General features: G+C 32.0%; 2 protein-coding genes across 4 annotated transcripts; one reads left to right on the top strand and one right to left on the bottom strand.

The window, feature by feature from the left end:
* On the bottom strand, positions 1 to 7,306 carry LOC125073949. Of its 2 annotated transcripts, none has more exons than XM_047685068.1 (9): positions 7,118 to 7,306; positions 6,768 to 7,043; positions 6,485 to 6,693; positions 5,714 to 5,884; positions 5,071 to 5,253; positions 4,488 to 4,904; positions 4,135 to 4,371; positions 2,563 to 2,672; positions 1 to 2,064 (listed from the first exon to the last, which is right to left on the bottom strand). In XM_047685068.1, exons 1-9 carry the CDS (start codon positions 7,218 to 7,220, stop codon positions 1,971 to 1,973), a joined length of 1,800 nt encoding a protein of 599 aa, XP_047541024.1. In that variant the 5' UTR covers positions 7,221 to 7,306; the 3' UTR covers positions 1 to 1,970. The 2 variants fall into 2 exon arrangements, with proteins under 2 accessions (XP_047541024.1, XP_047541025.1); XM_047685069.1 differs by having other exon boundaries at positions 6,485 to 6,651.
* A 310-nt stretch (positions 7,307 to 7,616) lies between these two features.
* Positions 7,617 to 14,285, top strand: LOC125073994 (leucine-rich repeat protein soc-2). Of its 2 annotated transcripts, none has more exons than XM_047685146.1 (6): positions 7,617 to 8,152; positions 9,161 to 9,323; positions 10,872 to 10,967; positions 11,550 to 11,712; positions 12,199 to 12,314; positions 13,531 to 14,285. In XM_047685146.1, the coding sequence occupies exons 1-6, from the start codon at positions 7,662 to 7,664 to the stop codon at positions 13,600 to 13,602; spliced, it is 1,101 nt and encodes a 366-aa protein (XP_047541102.1). In that variant the 5' UTR covers positions 7,617 to 7,661; the 3' UTR covers positions 13,603 to 14,285. The 2 variants fall into 2 exon arrangements, with proteins under 2 accessions (XP_047541102.1, XP_047541103.1); XM_047685147.1 differs by having other exon boundaries at positions 13,549 to 14,279.
* Positions 14,286 to 17,786: the final 3,501 nt, after the last annotated feature.

The raw sequence follows: 17,786 nt of genomic DNA, 5'->3' as shown, positions 1-17,786 counted from the left end.
GTTTTTACTTTTTATTGAATACCACATGAGATCTGAGGGCAGGTTGCAGACAGATAAATAACAATTGTGCATTTGAAAATACAAATAGTAACTTAATTCTATAAAAGAACATTTTATTTAGGAGTTAGTATTAACATCGATTTGGTGAGTTCGTTAAAAATCGGTAAATTTGTTAGACTACAAAAGTAACAACTTCATCAACGATCCCTCAGTTTTTTACATTTTATTTCATAGACCAACTCAGTTAATTGTGAAAAGAATTAATAAATACATTATAGGAAATTAATTCTCGGTATTGTCAGGCCTTTATTACACTACATTGCAGAAATATTGTTTTAAAAAAATGTACTACGTTATTTTCAAAAAGTGTTTTTTTTTCCATCCATGTTTTTGAATTATAAAGCTAAAGGTAAACTAAGCAAACATAACGTTAATGTGAAGCAACAAAAGCAAATACAAATTCTCGGTAGTACGAAATGACGCGTCTTTTTGTTAAGACGAAATATTGACTTATTAACATATACGAAATTGTTAATTCCTAAACACAACAAAGCCTTCATAATTTGAATTCATTTCGTTGCTCCATTTTAACGTTCCCTGCGCTCCATTTAACTTTTGTTTTATAATCTGAGATCCTACCTAAATGTCAGAGTCCAATATTAAGATCAGTAGCCAATAGTAATAAAATTGCTTGTCCCGTTTTACGAGACAGAAGTCGAAACCATGAAGGAATGGAAGAGTTTTAAAAATATTGAACGAGAACATTTTATTAGTTTTTCCGTTAGCGATTGTAAGTACTATTTTTTCCTATGGTGTTCTGATTGTTGTTTCAGGAGTATTCAAATTGATACTAGACATTGTTGAAAACAAAACGGTTAATAGTAAAATATTACGTCATACTAATTATTATGCTCTACGTTTTTTATCGATATCTAAAGAAAATTTATGAACATCAAAGCATCTATTCATCCGATCAAGTTACGCATGCGTTAATATATATAAAACTTTGTAATCTTAAACTCTCTATAGCTATGAATATTTTTAAAATCTGAACATGGAGAAACTTTTAAAGGTTAAATATATTCTACTTATAGTTCAGAAACATTTAGTATGTAAATATGTCAAAATTTAATTAAAATTATGCCAAAATCTTTATTGCCATGTTAAAATACATTCAAACCCGATGTTTCCATCATCTAAAATAATAAAACAATCATATTTTGTATTATAATACTTTTATCTTTCTTATTTTAGTGTGCATTTTGATATGGTGTTATTTTATCAGACAAACTTTTCTACTTCTATTTATTTGAGCTTAGACATTGCGGCTAAGGTTTTTTAAAGTTACAACAACATGACGTTTTTCGGAAATCGATCCGTTAACGTCGAGATAACAATAAGTTGTTATTTTCATTTTTGTTAAAATAATTTAAAATACTGTCAGATTTTTGTAAAAATAGTTTCAAAAATTTCGAGTATTTTACAAATATCAGTTTTGGTTTTAACCAACTGAATTTCGAAATGTCCCACGTCGGGCGCCAATTATTTAAATAGGCTCTTATACAGCCCAATTAGAGTATTATTCAAAGATCTTTCTTACTTCATTATAATAACTATTAACACATCATCAATTCCAAAACGTTATCATTTAATACACTAATATGCATAATTTAGTCGTAAATAACTTTTTGATATTGATAGCTCGAGAGCCGACGAAAATATTGACCACTTAATGGTAAGTAGTCTAAATTGTCCGAAGACAAAGATATAGCTTAGACCATTAACAGACATGGTCAATACTCTGCCCACTGCTGGGCATTAGTTCTCATACATATCCCTTGTGCCTGTGTACACTTATACATATTATACTTTGAAATGTAAACCAAATTTATTATTATATCAAGTCGGCCATTTTGGCCCCATGATGATTTCAAACATCAATAGAAAATTCCAGATTATTCATTGTTCTCTTAAATACTGATCGTGCTGATAGTATCCGCCGGTGCCACCGTCACATTTGGTTGCTGAATCACGGGATCGAGTAGAGGGATGCTGTCAGTGGTCCTGTTGAGATAAAAAATCCTTAGTAACCAGATCGTATCTTTACTACAGCTCTTCTACGGCTTCTATCTTTAATATAACCTATACATAAAAATGTGTAGTGTTGGTGTGTACAGTACTAAAAATATAGATATAACATAAGCAGCCCGTAAATGTCCCACTGCTGGGATAAAGGCCTCCTCTCCCTTTGAGGAGAAGGTTTTGGAGCATATTCCACCACGCTGCTCCAATGCGGGTTGGCGGAATACACATGTGGCTGAATTTCGTTGAAATTAGACACATGCAGGTTTCCTCACGATGTTTTCCTTCACCGCCGAGCACGAGATGAATTATAAACACAAATTAAGCACATGAAATTTCAGTGGTGCCTGCCTGGGTTTGAACCCGAAATCATCGGTTAAGATGATCTACGCGTTATATAATAACTGAGACTGAGAAAATCTGAACAAAAATGTTTTATCTCAAAATGACATTATTCATATAATGAAATTAATTTCATACCTAATCCGAGGCAGAGTTGGATTTTCGGCGACAACGTCATCGCAACACACCGTAGCCTTGTTCGGAACGATCGGTATCGTCGTGCAAATCGTAGCAGCGAAATAAATGTGCTGAAAATAATAATAATCATTACACCTCTGTTAAGAATTATATGTAAAATGATTAAAAAAATATTGAAATTGTCTATGTCTAAATATTTAACACTGTTCTATTATATTTGACAATACATCAGAAAGATATGTATGATTATAAATACAACGGAGAACTCTTAGATAATCTACTGATATCTAAAACGTAATGTTTGTTCACATTGTAGGGTACTATTTCAAAACATAATAAACATAACAAGATATAACTTATAAATAGTAATTAGTAGTATTAGTAGCAATTATTAATAGTAATTCTTATAAATGCCCTATTTTGGATTAGAATCCATTGAATCTTTATCTGCATTTTTATATTTTAAATTACTCTCTAAAACGACGAGTTTATAACTCTATTCCAATTACATAAGGATTAAACACAAATAAACAACATTGGTTCAATATAATTTGTCGAGATCTTGAATAATCTATCAATTAGTAAGTCTAATTCATGAATAAACATTTTTGGCTGTTTACTATTCTCAGCTATAATTTATTATTATTTGATTAATAAACAGTTTCTTCTTTTTTCAAACTATGTATTACTGTTGACTCTAATATCTTTTATAGCGTTAAGTACTCAAAACAGATTTTGGGAGACTTAAGGGTTCGCGCGATTAAGTGTTAGGCTGGTCCTTCCAGAGTTTCTTAACAAATGAATACTATGGACAGTAATACAGTGTCTGTCGATAATATCGTTTAGGACGTGCTTAGGATGATCGGATATGGTAACTCTAAAGGGCTATATAGTTACTCAAAGGGCTTGGGGCTTTTATTTTATTACTGGATATGAGTTCGAATGTTGCGATGCTTTGTCGAAATCTAATCTAATTGAGAGGTCTTTGAATAGATTCGCTATTGAATCTATTATCTATCTTAAAATATGTATAGATCAACATTAGGCATATACCACGGGCAACGCAAGGCGACCCGTAGAAATTTATTTTGAATCTAATAAGAATCATTGTTCCAAACTGCAAATAGCCAATAGTGAATATCGAGTTTACGTGATTCAATCAACAAATTGAAAAGTAGAAAAAATAAAATATGTTATCACACTGCAACGGGCATATAATAGCGATATTAATTTAAATAGAACCTAATAATAAAAGTGAACCAATAATATCATTTTCCAGTATTAAAATGTTTTTTTTTTTTAAATGTGGTCTCGGCTCGACCGACAGGTTTCCGATTACGGAAAAAATGACTTGACCCTATGAAGGTTACCTACTTAACCACTGACCGTGGCTATTAAATATCACAACTACTTTTTTCTTTATTTTTACGAATTCCTATATTATAAAAAAAAAATGAACAAAGTAAAAAGAGGTTAGACTATTTTAAATAAGTATATAAAAACTACTGTTTTATAGTTTAGCAGTGTTTTGCCTTAATTTAAATTTCGAACCGAATGTTCATAAATACTTACCATGGAAACGACCAGTATGAGATAAATGGTAGGAGTAGACCAATGAGCTGCATTTTCGATCGCAACCACGCCCATCACCCAATTAATCGCGAAAAAAGGCTCCAAAACCAAGCATAAATTTAGATATGTCTTCAATTCATTTCCCTCTGTGTTCCAGGTCCATTTCCATGACAAATTATCCATATAGATAATGTTTAATAAGCCCCTGTCTGACATTTGTTTGAAATGTTCGTTTACCTAGAAATTTAACTAATTTGAAAATGCCCTTATTTTTTAAACATATAAAAACTACTATTTTAGTAGATTATGAATAAAGTTAAATTTAAAAATTAGTAAAAGGAAAAGAATATTACCTCCTTTCCGCATTCTCCGTTAACGTCGTTATTTGACCCCTCGATGATAACGTAATTACATTCTTCTTCGTTAAATGTAAATTCTTTTTCCAACGTATCGGAGGTGTCGGTATTCTTTCTGCTACTGTCAGGTGTGTAAAGATTGTCCAGTGTTTCAACACTTCCATTTGTATTTTCCTCGACTCTCATAGTTTTCGGCCAGTTTGTCATATGATGTTCAACCAATTCATGAATTTTCGCCGTCAACATTTCCGTCTGCTTTTTATTGACACTTTGCAAGCCGACAATAACAATTGCCGTGTTTATTAAAATTAAAATCATGGCTGGTATCATGAATCCCATCACCATTCCTTTTTCGATAGACATCCAGCAATAATGTTTTATTTCATAGTGTTCCATGGATAGTGCATAATTGAACTATAAAAAAAAAAACAATGATTTTGGTCAGTACTAAATATCAGTAATAAAAATCGCTTAATATAATTGATATTGAACTCAAAATGTAGTTCCTAACAAGAACACCTCATAATCGATGAAAATAATGCAATGGGTATTTTTTTATTTAATTACAATTCATACTCACCGTTACTACTATAGCAGGTACGCCATAAGCCAACAAATAGTTATATTTTAACGGCAATAGCGTATCGCAGACGCAATATTCTGCAACAGCCGCCGCTAAAGCAACTATCCACATCGCACAGGAAATATGTGTATAGTGCAAAACTAAAGCGATCTTTTCGCATTGCGTTGGAGAAGACGCACCCTGGTTGAAATTATTTTTATTAGTAATTACTTATTTGAATGTGCTAGACGGGAAAGCTTAAATGGTTCCACTGTTATGGCTTTTGAGTAGGAGGAATGTTCGGGTGAGATCATGGCACGTAGTTAATTGATACTTCGCATAATTGCATCTATTTTTTTTCTATTTTAAACCATTTCAAAACAGTCCTCAATTTGATTTCATCGCAATATAATTATCATATAACTATCAGATACAAATCATAGGAATTCCGTGCATTAACAAAATTTATTTGCTTTATAAATTTTCAATATCTCAACATAATCTATAAGCAAAATAAATTCAAGCGATCACCTCGACTTCTAAATAACAATCTCAATCGAAATCTTCCAGCTAAATTAAATAAAAAAAATCCGGAAAGAAAGCTGTGTTCATTTATAAAAGTATTATAAATCAAGTTTATAGAGATATAAAGAGTAATTACCACAACAGCTTGTATATAAATCAATGTACAAGCTACGAGACAACAGCATAAATTTATGACAATCGGGTATATCTTGCTGTTCCGCCTGAATTCAGAAGTGTATTGACTCCACATCAACCACATTGTCGCTGCTACGGGTATTATTATTGCTAGGCCACTAGTGATGAAGATCTATGGAAATTAAACACAGTTTCAAACACGAAACTTAAACATTAATCTTCGCGAAGAATATACAACAACAGAGTGTTCCTTAAAAAGGTCGCTTATATAACGATTTAGACGCGTATAGCAAAAAACGTTGAAGAATTTTTGGTCATTACATTTTTTACCTTTAGAGAAATAAACAGTAAAATTAGATTTGATCAGGAACTCATTATATTTGCATTTCGAGAATCGAGCTCGTCGCCTTAACTTAGTAGTTAAGAAAATGAACATAGTACTAGAGGAGATAGGTAAAAATATAATACAATGCTCAATGTGCCAAGATGGGCTATCTAAGTAAACGTAAATAGGACACATTGATAGTTTAAAACATCGCGAAGAAACTGGCATTTGTCGATTCGATGATTCTGCCACACCTTTCTAACCACCCGCACTGAAGTAGCAAAATAGACTTAGCTCCAAAACTCCTCAAACTGAACAAGAAACCATAGGTCAACATATCAATATTAAGGAGTTTATAGTATATTGCTAAAAATAACATTATTATCCTGAAAATATCACAAAAATTAAGTCAAAGATATACTAAAGATAACATTTTATATTACTTACCAATACTATCCATTCATCTCTGCCACCATGACATGAATTAAATCCGTACAAATACGTAACACTGTCTATGATATTGTGCTCCCTTAAATCTCCATCACCTAAAGAGTCTTCTGGTAATTCAACGTCCGGTTCCGATATTTTATTTTCAATAAATTTACTTAATTGTGCTAAAATAAAAAACATAGCCGAATCCTTAATATATTTTATAACTGAAATAAAAAAAATAACGAGTACATTTACTTATAAATTCAGAAAGAACGAATTATCTTTTACATATTTTTACCTGGATTACTTCTAGCCAGCACTTCAGGGTTTGGATACAAAGGAGGATTATCTTCATATATGGAAGACGTAAAGTTAGAAACGACTACACCGCCGTACTCCGAATCATATGCATTAATATCATAATCTGTTCGGTCTTCCACTCTTGGATACACCTTATGATATTTAATTGCTATCGGCTGGAAAGACCGATAAGTGGCTACTTTTTGATTGTTAAAAGAAGAATCTTCAATATTCGGCCTTCGGATGTGATGGAAACTTTTGTTTTGTGGTAAAGCTGCGAAAATGATTTTAAGTTAACACTTGTAAAAAGTATTAAAGGCAATAATTAAAAGTAAAAAGTATATTTACCTTCAGTGTCGCATAAAAGAGATGAATATAATAAGAAAATTAACATCATAGCTTTTGTCAGCACTCCTCGCATTATCTTCAATTTAGTTGTAGTTAATATCATTTTAAAGGATCACAAATTATCAATGAAACAGTTCACAGTAATTTTTGAACTCAAGAAAATTTGTTTATTTCAAGCAGTATCGACAATATTTAGTGACATGCTCATTGCTTGGAACTGAAAAATCAATACCAAATTCAGGTTTCTCGGCACGCATCGTATACATTGATACGATTCTTTGTAATGAAAATATAATTATACATAAATAACTCACGAAAAATTACTGTATGTATTAGTATGTCTCACTTATTATCCAAGTACAAATAGAAAACCTATTTAAATATAATCATACTCGTAAAAAAAATATGCGATATAGTAGAAATCTTTATTTCTATATGGCAATATTTTATATAAATTAAGTATCAGGTGATTGTCAATGTCACAAATATTTTTCAAACGCAGTATTCAACATACAACAGCAATGTAACCAAAAATAGACGCAAAATGAGTGCAATTTTAAAATTCATCCGTGAGAATCATATCCTGGCGGTAATAGAACAGGCTATTGCAGAAAAGAAGTCTCGGGTCATTTTAAATTCATTCGAAATAACAGATATTCCTCCCCTTTTATATACTTGCACTCACGTCGAATATCTTTATCTACACACCAACGAATTGACTGAGATCCCGGTACAAATCACCCAACTATTAAACTTGACTACGTTGACTCTTGATTATAACAACATAAGTGTTTTACCGCCTGAAATTGGTAATTTGAAAAATCTCATTAATCTAAACATTAGCTACAACCCGCTAAAGGAACTGGCTCCAGAGATTGGTGAATTGGAAAGCTTGGAAGCATTTTGGTGTAACAGGACGGGGTTGGTGGAAATACCAAAGGAGATCGGTAAATTAACGAAATTAGACACATTCGGTGCTCGGGGTAATGAATTGAAATGTATACCGGAAGAGATGACGAGGTTAACAAAATTGAGGTATGTTTAATGATATAATAACTAAGTAGTTATTCTCAACAAAAAAAAACCTTCATTTTATTTACTGCCATTTCAGTAAACATATTTTTTTAAATGCACTTTCATAATGGCAAATATATATGTAGTAAATTAAGCATTCAAAAATAAATGATAACAATAACAATGATGTATATGTAATTATATTATGATTACATTTAAAACACTGATTATTTTATAGTACAGCGCTAATATATTAAACTGATAATTTACAATAAAAGTGTGTTTATTATTAATTAATTTAAATGTGTGCTTAATTATACTCTTAAGTGAATTTAATTATAATGTTCAGGTACTTTAAGTGGGTATATTTTATTTATCAATGTAGCTTCAAAAACTACTGATAATGTATTGAATGCTCTAAAAGTGTATATAATCATCATAACAAAGGAGGTTTTATTGCCAGAAGTAATTGTATTTTTAATCCCTATTATTATTACCATGGTCAGCTAGATTCCTAATTCTATTTTCAAAATATTTAGATCCATTAATTCAAGTAGGCTATGAGTATGTATGAATTGTAACTTTTTCTTTTAACAAACCAACAAGTGTCTCAAGCTTAGATTGTACAAAAGAACTAAAATAAATGAGCCAACTTTATTATCTTGGTTGTGTGACAGCTATGCTGGACACTCGCCAAACCTTATACAATTTTACTAGTATGTGTGTACTTAGTGGCTAACAGTTGGCCGTTTCTTTTATGTATTCTCAGCTTTGACAGTCTCTCTAGATATAATATAAATCATCTAATTTCTCAAGATTGAAATGCACAATAATTCCATATTAATAATTTAATTATATTTACAATATTTTCATATAACCAACCAATGGTTTACAGATTTCATAGGCCAGAACTCAGTACATAGTCTAAATACTTTGAAAATATTAAAAAAATATATATATATTGAGTTGATTGCTTTACATATTGTATTATTATATTAATTTTCATTTATGGTAATGATCATGTTCTAGATGGCTCACCCTTGAGTTTAACGAAATAGAAAGTCTGCCTCCCAACATGGACCGTATGGACAGCCTCGTCCACTGCAACTTTAAGCACAACAGGATAAAGGAGTTCCCGACTTCTTTGCTCAAATGCAATAACCTCATGTATTTACAGCTTAGTTACAATCAGGTATTTATTTAACTCTACATATAATATATAACACACTCGAATGCTCCATGTGTTTATCTAGATCTCGTGACTTGAAGGGGGAGGAGAGTCTGAAAATTGGCAGTGGTTAAACTCCCGTGTCTCAAAAATCATGCGAAATTAAATATTTATTGCCAAAATTTAACTGACCTAATTTCGACCACTATTTAAACTGGACCATACAAACACGCAGGACATACAGTTTATTAGTGTGCGTAGAGTGTACACTGTACATTGTAGTGAGTACAGGATGCACTTATTCCCCTTACTGTACCAGTCCAATAGGGCGGCAATCCAATATAGCCGGATTTAAAATAAATAACGCCAATTAATTTAATTCCGGGTACATTGAGAGTTTTCTTTGACAAAAAAAAAAGAAACTAAACATGCGTCTCGAGACACCCGACCGAAGTGATAACTTAAACGAATATATGTTGAACTATTTAATATTAAAACTGTTCATCTTGAGAAAAGCTTAGGTTTTTACTTAAATTTTATTTATATTAATATGATAATGTAAGGAAAGGTTATTTATTAAAAAAACATTTTCTTGATTATAAAATATATTTTATTCTTAGTTACAATTATTGAATATGTACATTAGAATTTTGTGTACATTATTAGTCTCAGTATTGGCTGCTTACCGCTATCGTATGCGTAAGAGAAAGGAAAGCTAGATAGACTGGCGCCGTAACGCGTTACGTAACGAAGCGGTTTACCCTCACAAACAATGCCGCCCCTCTACGTTGAATTATTTAATTTTTAATAAAATAAACTCAACAAAATAATCTTTTTAAATTTTTTTGCTACCTTTACGCTTAGTCGTCTAACACACACAAAGACATCTTGTAAGCACGTGTGTCATCCACTATTGCAATAATTGAATATGGAGGGGCGTGCCTTCGCGCGTTATTAGATCTTTATAGTATAGTATAGTTTATTTGGTCAAATTCTTATATTCCTCATCTGTCTTAAATGTCTACTTTTTTATGGTGTAGGTTGGCGGTTGAGCATATGTGCCTCCTAATGATAAGTGGTCACCACCGCCCATAGACAATGGCGCTGAAAGAAATATTAACCATTCCTTACATAGCCAATGCGCCACCAATCTTGGGAACTAAGATATTATCTCTCTTCTTTTAAATACTACATAATTCATTTTATGGCGAATTGTATCAGTTTAATTCAATTTAATCGTACGTACATTTTACGCTAGTAAAAATACAATCTAGTTTAATAGTTTATTTTTTAGTGCATCGGTCAAGTTAATCTGTTTTTATGTTTTTTCGTTAACCTTGATATTATAAACATATTTGTGTCGTAATGTGGCTCATTAAATAAAAAATTTGGATGATTTTCTTTATGGACTTATTTTTATCGCAAGCACTTTGAGTGGCTTTATCGAAAGAATGATTTGCAAACCACGGTTGTGCAATTGCTAGCCTAGTTTCGTCTCTTTCATCATGGCGACTATCGTTATTTTGTCCACTGTAATCATTTTTAATATTTATCAAAATAGTTGATGTTTAGATTACCAACCTGCCCCCTGACTTCATCGCCAGCTTGCTGCCCGTGCTGGAGACTGTTGACCTCAGATACAATCCGATATCAAACGTGACCAGTAATGTAAGTACAACATTGGCGAAATGTTTTTTAACGCAGCTATGCAACGGTTTAACTCGACTCCACTGGCAAGCTCATTGTTAAGAAATGTTTTTAATCTTTTGATTGACATTTATAAATTATTTTAATGATAAAGCATGTTTAGTAATAGTGCTGTCTTAAGTTAGTGAGGAATTCATCGTGACGCATTTTAGGGTGTTTTACTAAGCAAAAAGTGAATTGCGTTCGGTTTATTTCCCTCTTGACTTGATTATGGTTTACCTTCGAAGTCGTTATAGTCACCATAACTGAAAACCATTTGAATCAATGACCTCCTCTTTAATAGTATTTTATAGATAAGCCTTGTATTTTAAAAGGTGAGACTAATATGAGACGTAGCTAATCATGTGACGGTAGTGGCTCTTCCAGCAGGCTGTGTAGGTTTTAGCTCAGGGCGGCGAATTTGTTATGGATTTTTTTCTCAATCAATTCATAAAACTTAATTACAATTTGAAATCCTCAATACAGTCCAAAATTCGATGTAAAAGGAGCAAATAATCCTGACTCGAGCTATTGAATGTAACTCAATAATAACTTTTATATTAGGACAGTGGCCAAATCCGGTACTCGGAAGACCAGCTCCGTAGTGACAATGCGGATCTGGGGACTCCTTCGTCCAGTCGACACGCGACGCAGGCGCTCGCTATGAACGCAACGGCCCTGCGGTTGCCTGCCGTGCCGGCTCCCAGACATCCAGACCCTATCATAGGTAGTAGGACAATTACCCGGCAACAGCGGATCCAACGATACAATGCAATTTTCGCATATAACAAGAATATTGTGGAACTATCGTATAATATACATACATCTCTAAAAAACGTTCTGGAAAATTATTTATTGAACCCAGGCTTTAACGCCAGTAAGCCACTTAATTTTAAAATGCCTAATTTGTGTTTATAATTCATTCAAGGAAAACATCGTGAGCAATCCGCAGGTGTCGTATAAAAATCTACCACATTTTTATTATGGAATAAACCTTTCAAAAATGAGGCCTCAAAATCTGCCCTTATCCCAGTAATGGAACATTTATTGGCTGTTTCTTTACTTATAGCCTAAATAACGTTTCACCAACAAATCCAAAAAACTTGAAAAGTACTACATTTTACGAGAAACGATTCATTTTTCCCAAATGATTCATTGTGTAGCTCATTTGGAACCTCCAGGTCTCACTAATACAATTGGTTTGGCGTTTTAGATGAGATGGATCTCGATGCATCATCGATTGAGTCGTCTGAGGACTGGGAGAACAGCGTGGACAGCTCCGACCTGGACGTTCAATACCAGAACGAAGACGATCGAGCGGTTAATGAGGTATCATATTTTATGTATAAATAATTAAATGTGTGGTAAATTGTTGCTATCAAGTGTTGTGGGCTTTTTTGACTGCTTATACCATTTGTGTATACTGTCACATACTGACTTGAAACTTGTGTAAGGTGACTGTTTGAATAATTATAGAATCCTATTTTTTTTATTTACAATACTGGGTAGGGCTTTGCTAGCCCATCTGGCTAGGTAATACGTTCTTAAACGTTATCTCAAACGGAATTCATAACGTTAAAATAACGTTATAATTGTATCGGTACTTCAACCGGCATATCGTTTTCAATCAGAACGAAATTATGATACAAGATTACGTTTTAACATAACGTTAAAAACGCAACGTTGCCAAACCTATTCATTTGCAGAATCGCGCGAATACTTTTTTGCAAAGGTAACGTTAATGTGTTTTACCGGTATTTCAGCCCATAGTATAACCTACCGCCAAACAGAAGTACTTAGTATTATTATGTTCCGGTTTGAAGAAGGAGTTTTTTTTATGATATCGGTAGGCGGACGAACCAATGGGCCACTTGATGGTAAGTGGTCACCACCGCCCAAAGACGATGGCATTGTAAGAAATATTAACCATTCCTTACATCACCAATGCGCCATCAACCTTGGGAACTAAGGTGTTACGTCCCTTGTGCCTGTAGTTACACTGGCTCAGGCACCCTTCAAACCGAATCACAACAATACTGAGTACTGTTGTTTGGCGGTAGAATATCTGATGAGTAGGTGGTACCTACATCTTAGTTTCCATGGTGGCGAATTAGTGATATGAGAAATGATTAATATATCTTAAATGTAATGGCAGGTTTTATGAAACAGTAAGCAAAAGTGACCTCATCACTTAAAAAACCGGAAAAACTTAATGACTTAATGACAAGAAAAGGTTAAATCATATATTGAAATCTCTATGCTGGTGTTGATGTTATATCTTCATAAATACAGTTTAATTGTGGTTGGTGGAAACCGGTAGCTTATCATAAAAAGTATTTTGAAAGTGCAACCTGATAGCAACCTAACTTCAAAGTTAGGTTAAGTTGATAGAAAAATTATATAGCCATAAGTGTAAATAGATTATTTTAAGTGTAATATTCTTTAGAAGGTCTAAATGCTTAAAATACCTTCATATATTTTTAGTTGTCTCCACATCTTGAATTCACCCATCCTGACGTGAACGGTAATGTTAATACGCTAACAGTTTGGTCAATTCTTACAGGCTATCGGTATGGTGTTGCCAGAACTGTCACGTTACGCGTCAACAGCGAGCTAAATTATTGTAACGGGCAACTCACAACAATTCAAGTTCACACTGAGAACATTGGTCATCTAAAATTTGGGTCGAAATATGAAATACCTAAAACAATAAATTCATGTTTAGAAGGAAATAGTCTTCCAGATGAATTTTAGAACAAGCCAAAAACCTCGAATCCAGGTCGTATTTATGAAATCTTTCTTATGAATGTTTTAAAATGATGAATTATTTTTAGTTTATTTTAATGAAACCAAAGTATGTGAAAATCAGTGTGATATATATATATATATATTTAAAATTATTTTTAATGTATTCATAAATACCTAAAGGTGAGTATGTACTGCAGTAGTTGGCAATTTCTATGTTAGCAACGGATTTCTTGCCTGTTCGTAATTTTTGGTGATTTTTTTTTTGATGTTGAATCAACAAAGCAACAAGACCACAATAAAAACTTTTGTTGGAGACTTCAGGTAGTTACAGAAACCTGTCACAAATCTTGTTAGCAACATAAAAGTTGCCAATTAAGCCCTTTATTAAAAAAATCTGTAATAAATATATGAAAAGACAATAACATTTGTTTTGTAAGGTTGTTGCACAATTTATTATAATTAAGGCTTAATCGCCATTTTATCTAGCATTAAATTTTAATGTTTTAAGAATTCATTTCATTTTTATTAGTAAAATTTTCTCATTATACAACGTTTTAACAAAATTATATGTTATTATTAAAAAAATATATATATATTAAAACTTATGCAAATATAAAAAGTTTTAGAAAATAAAAAAACAATACCACTGTTACTGGAAAAATATTACCGATTGAATTGGAAGGTAGTGAATATGCTGGCAACATTTCCCCGTTGAATCTTAATACCTATTCTCAAAAAAATTATTAAATATCTCCAATCTGAAGTACATTATGTAAATTAAAAAATTACATTTGTTTATTTAATTTGGAAGCTTAGGATCATTTAGAAGTGTGAATAAATATATAATATTTTCTATTTTATACAATTCAGAATAAATAATAATGATTTGCTTTACTGTCTATTGATTTTTTTATAAACGCTTATGTAACGTTCAAGTAATACATAAAAAATGATTCAAAAATAATTTAACTTTTACAATAATATAAATGGGTGTATTTATATATGGCCTCAACCTTTTTCCGGAGTCAGGCTCATCGGCTGATAAATTTTCCTTACGTATATATATTATACTTGAACGCTCCCTAAGTATGTTTTTTGCTGTTTAATCTGTTGTATTCAATATTTATAAAAGGAATGTGATATGTATTATTAAAATTCAAAATTTTTGATACGAGGTTAGTTGGTCATCGACTTAGGCCATATAACTTCAGAACTGACGTGTTGTTTGTGAACTATCTTTTCAAAACGATGTTACCAATATGAACTTTAATCATGTAACATCCGTACAGTATTACCGTGCACTCGATTTGAAATATGGTTGATGACTCGTCTCAAAATTCTTTTGGCCATTTTGTATTGTATAAATTATATTATTGACAACAAAAGCGAATAATGGGCTCACGTCTATTAATAAACTAAAAAAAAATCCTACATGGTAATAATCGACTCGACAGTCAAATCATAGCAAAGTCCCTCAAATCTGTCATGAACAGTCTCTCATAAAGGTTTTGCAACCGTGACCAACGTTCGGCCATAGTAATTCAATTAAATGTCGTCATTACGTCACGCGCTAATCATACAATAAAATAGCAGAATCAACCATACTACTGCAACATATACATAAGAATATAAGTTATATTGATGCATTCCTCGATCGTAGCGCCATCTGGAGTTTCGTTCAACAGTAAAGTCACCTTACAATTAATTCAGCTGAGTTGCGAATCAGATTGGAATGCGAATAGTGTTATTAAAATAATTCGCAAATACACATTGTAAGCTATTGTTACGATTACGAGTCCGATTTAAGGTGTAGGTATGCGTGTAATGGATTTGTCTGAGTATGGTTCCTTTCGCAAAAAAACACATATTAATCCACAAATATAGCATTTTCCTTTTCAAAGAAAAGTTAAAAATAGGAGTAACAGAAATAAGTATGCAAATTATCGTCTGATTTTGTTATTATTAGCTTTTTTCTTAGGCTATCTATCACATTTTTAATTTATATAATATATAATAAACACAATAATTGAGGTTAAAAAATACCCTTCGGCTTATTTTTCCCGAATATATCCATTAATATTTTTTACTTAATCGATACGCGCATAACGTCAATCAATCCCTCTGTCGCCTTATAAATTAGAAACATAACACACCTGTGACACTTTCCTCCTTAATTAGAGGTCACATTGTGAGGTTTCCGCGCGGCATTTTTGTCAGTAACTTCCAATCGATCATTAGGTCATAGGTCAAGGCCCTAAACATATACCCACCTCCTTATGTAAACAATTATATTATATCATATATTATATATATAATTATATTATATCGATAATTGTATCAATTCGCTATTGATGTATGTAGGTATTCATATAATAATGAGGAGAGATTAGATTTACCCAAAATACATGAATATTACTAACAATAATGACGCCATATCGTAAATAATAAAAATGGTCCTCTTGACCGGATTTTGACCCCAACTACCATTTTCAACGAATACTAGTCAACATATTAGCGGGGTGTATTATATATTGTTGTAAATGATCTATAATCAATGTATTTGTGTATATAAAAACTAATAAATAGATATCATTGGGGGTTTAGGACGTGTTTCCTCAATTTTCTTGCAGTGGGATTTCGGTAACCCAGCTCCGCCTTTGTCGTGGATCTACTGTAGTTAATACTTATTCCTGTAGACGAAACGTACCCATCGCTTTTATGACTATATTATAATAAAATAAACGTTGAAAAAAATAATTGAGATATCAAACTTCAACTTCACTGCCAAATTAAATATCTTCTGAAGGCACTCATGGAATGTTTCCAAAGTTGATATAATTTCTAAAAATGTGTGCTCATTTTAAAAAAATAAAAATAATGTATTGTTTTTTCAGTTTTTTTTAAGTCATATCAATAAAATAAATATTTTCATTGCATTATTATAGCACAGATAAAAAAGTATATTTATATATTATAATATTTTTTTATTATTGTTTTAGTTATTTACGTACATATCAAAATAACTGTTTGTGAAGCTCATCCCTAGCATATATGGTGTAAAATATACAGTGTATGTAATCCTAATAAAATAAGATTTGTTTTAAATGTTGAATTTGTGTTATGTAAATAGTTATAATAATAAATTATACCCTACCATAGGCTTTTTTTCTTGTCGTTTTCAGGTTATTTAAAATAAATTTAATGGGGATTTTTAAAGAATTGTAATCAATAATCACAAACGTCATTAAAAATAAATGAATAAAGGTTGTATAGCATCTGTTCATGATGTCTGCCTCTGGGTGGTATCGTTAAGGGTTCCATATTATCAGAGGAGCTAGGTGTAAAAATGTAGGAAAACCTCTACTAAGGTTCATTCCGTAGTCACAATCATGGTTCTATAAGGTGATTTATTTAGAGGAACTATATCCAAAAATAAGTAATGTTCTTTGCTTTCCTTATAACTCGACTCCTTATATCCCGTCCTTATAACTTGATTAACGAACTAAATTATTAAACTTTATCAAACGATCACTGTGATTATTCTTTATGATTTTGTAAATCATTTAAGCCTTATTTATGAAACCTATTCAATGATAAGTTCATTGGAAGATCATAAATTACATTGACAAAATGAGAGCTGAGATGGCCCAGTGGTTAGAACGCGTGCATCTTAACCGATGATTTCGAGTTCAAACCCAGGCAGGCACCACTGAATTTTCATGTGCTTAATTTGTGTTTACATTTCATCTCGTGCTCGCCGGTGAAGGAATATATCAATAATAGTAATCTGCATGTGTCTAATTTCAACGAAATTCTTGTCACATGTGTATTCTACCAACCCGCATTGGAGCAGCCTGGTGTAATATGCTCAAACCTTCTCCTCAAAGGGAGGTTTTAGTCCAGCAGTGGGAAATTTACAGGCTGCTGATGTATGTATGTATGTATTCACAAAATAAAACAAGTCTGTTATCGAAACAGTATTATATTCATCCCATAATAATATAAAACAATACAATTTATTTGAAATATTTGAAAACAATTTTATGAAACATT

Source organism: Vanessa atalanta, chromosome 26 (genome assembly GCF_905147765.1).
Source record: "Vanessa atalanta chromosome 26, ilVanAtal1.2, whole genome shotgun sequence".
In the NCBI taxonomy this organism is placed as follows: domain Eukaryota; kingdom Metazoa; phylum Arthropoda; class Insecta; order Lepidoptera; family Nymphalidae; genus Vanessa; species Vanessa atalanta.
The sequence above is the reverse complement of the archived record's forward strand: the minus strand, read 5'-3'. Positions and strand labels throughout refer to the sequence as shown.

Coding starts and splice junctions, on each gene's coding strand:
- LOC125073994 (XM_047685146.1), top strand. CDS start 7,662: ATGAGTGCAATTTTAAAATTCATCCGTGAGAATCATATCCTGGCGGTA. Junction 8,153..9,160: donor ACGAGGTTAACAAAATTGAG/GTATGTTTAATG, acceptor ATCATGTTCTAG/ATGGCTCACCCTTGAGTTTA. Junction 11,713..12,198: donor ACATCCAGACCCTATCATAG/GTAGTAGGACAA, acceptor TTGGCGTTTTAG/ATGAGATGGATCTCGATGCA.
- LOC125073949 (XM_047685068.1), bottom strand. CDS start 7,220: ATGATATTAACTACAACTAAATTGAAGATAATGCGAGGAGTGCTGACA. Junction 4,372..4,487: donor ACGGAGAATGCGGAAAGGAG/GTAATATTCTTT, acceptor TTAAATTTCTAG/GTAAACGAACATTTCAAACA. Junction 2,673..4,134: donor TCATACTGGTCGTTTCCATG/GTAAGTATTTAT, acceptor TATTATTTTCAG/CACATTTATTTCGCTGCTAC.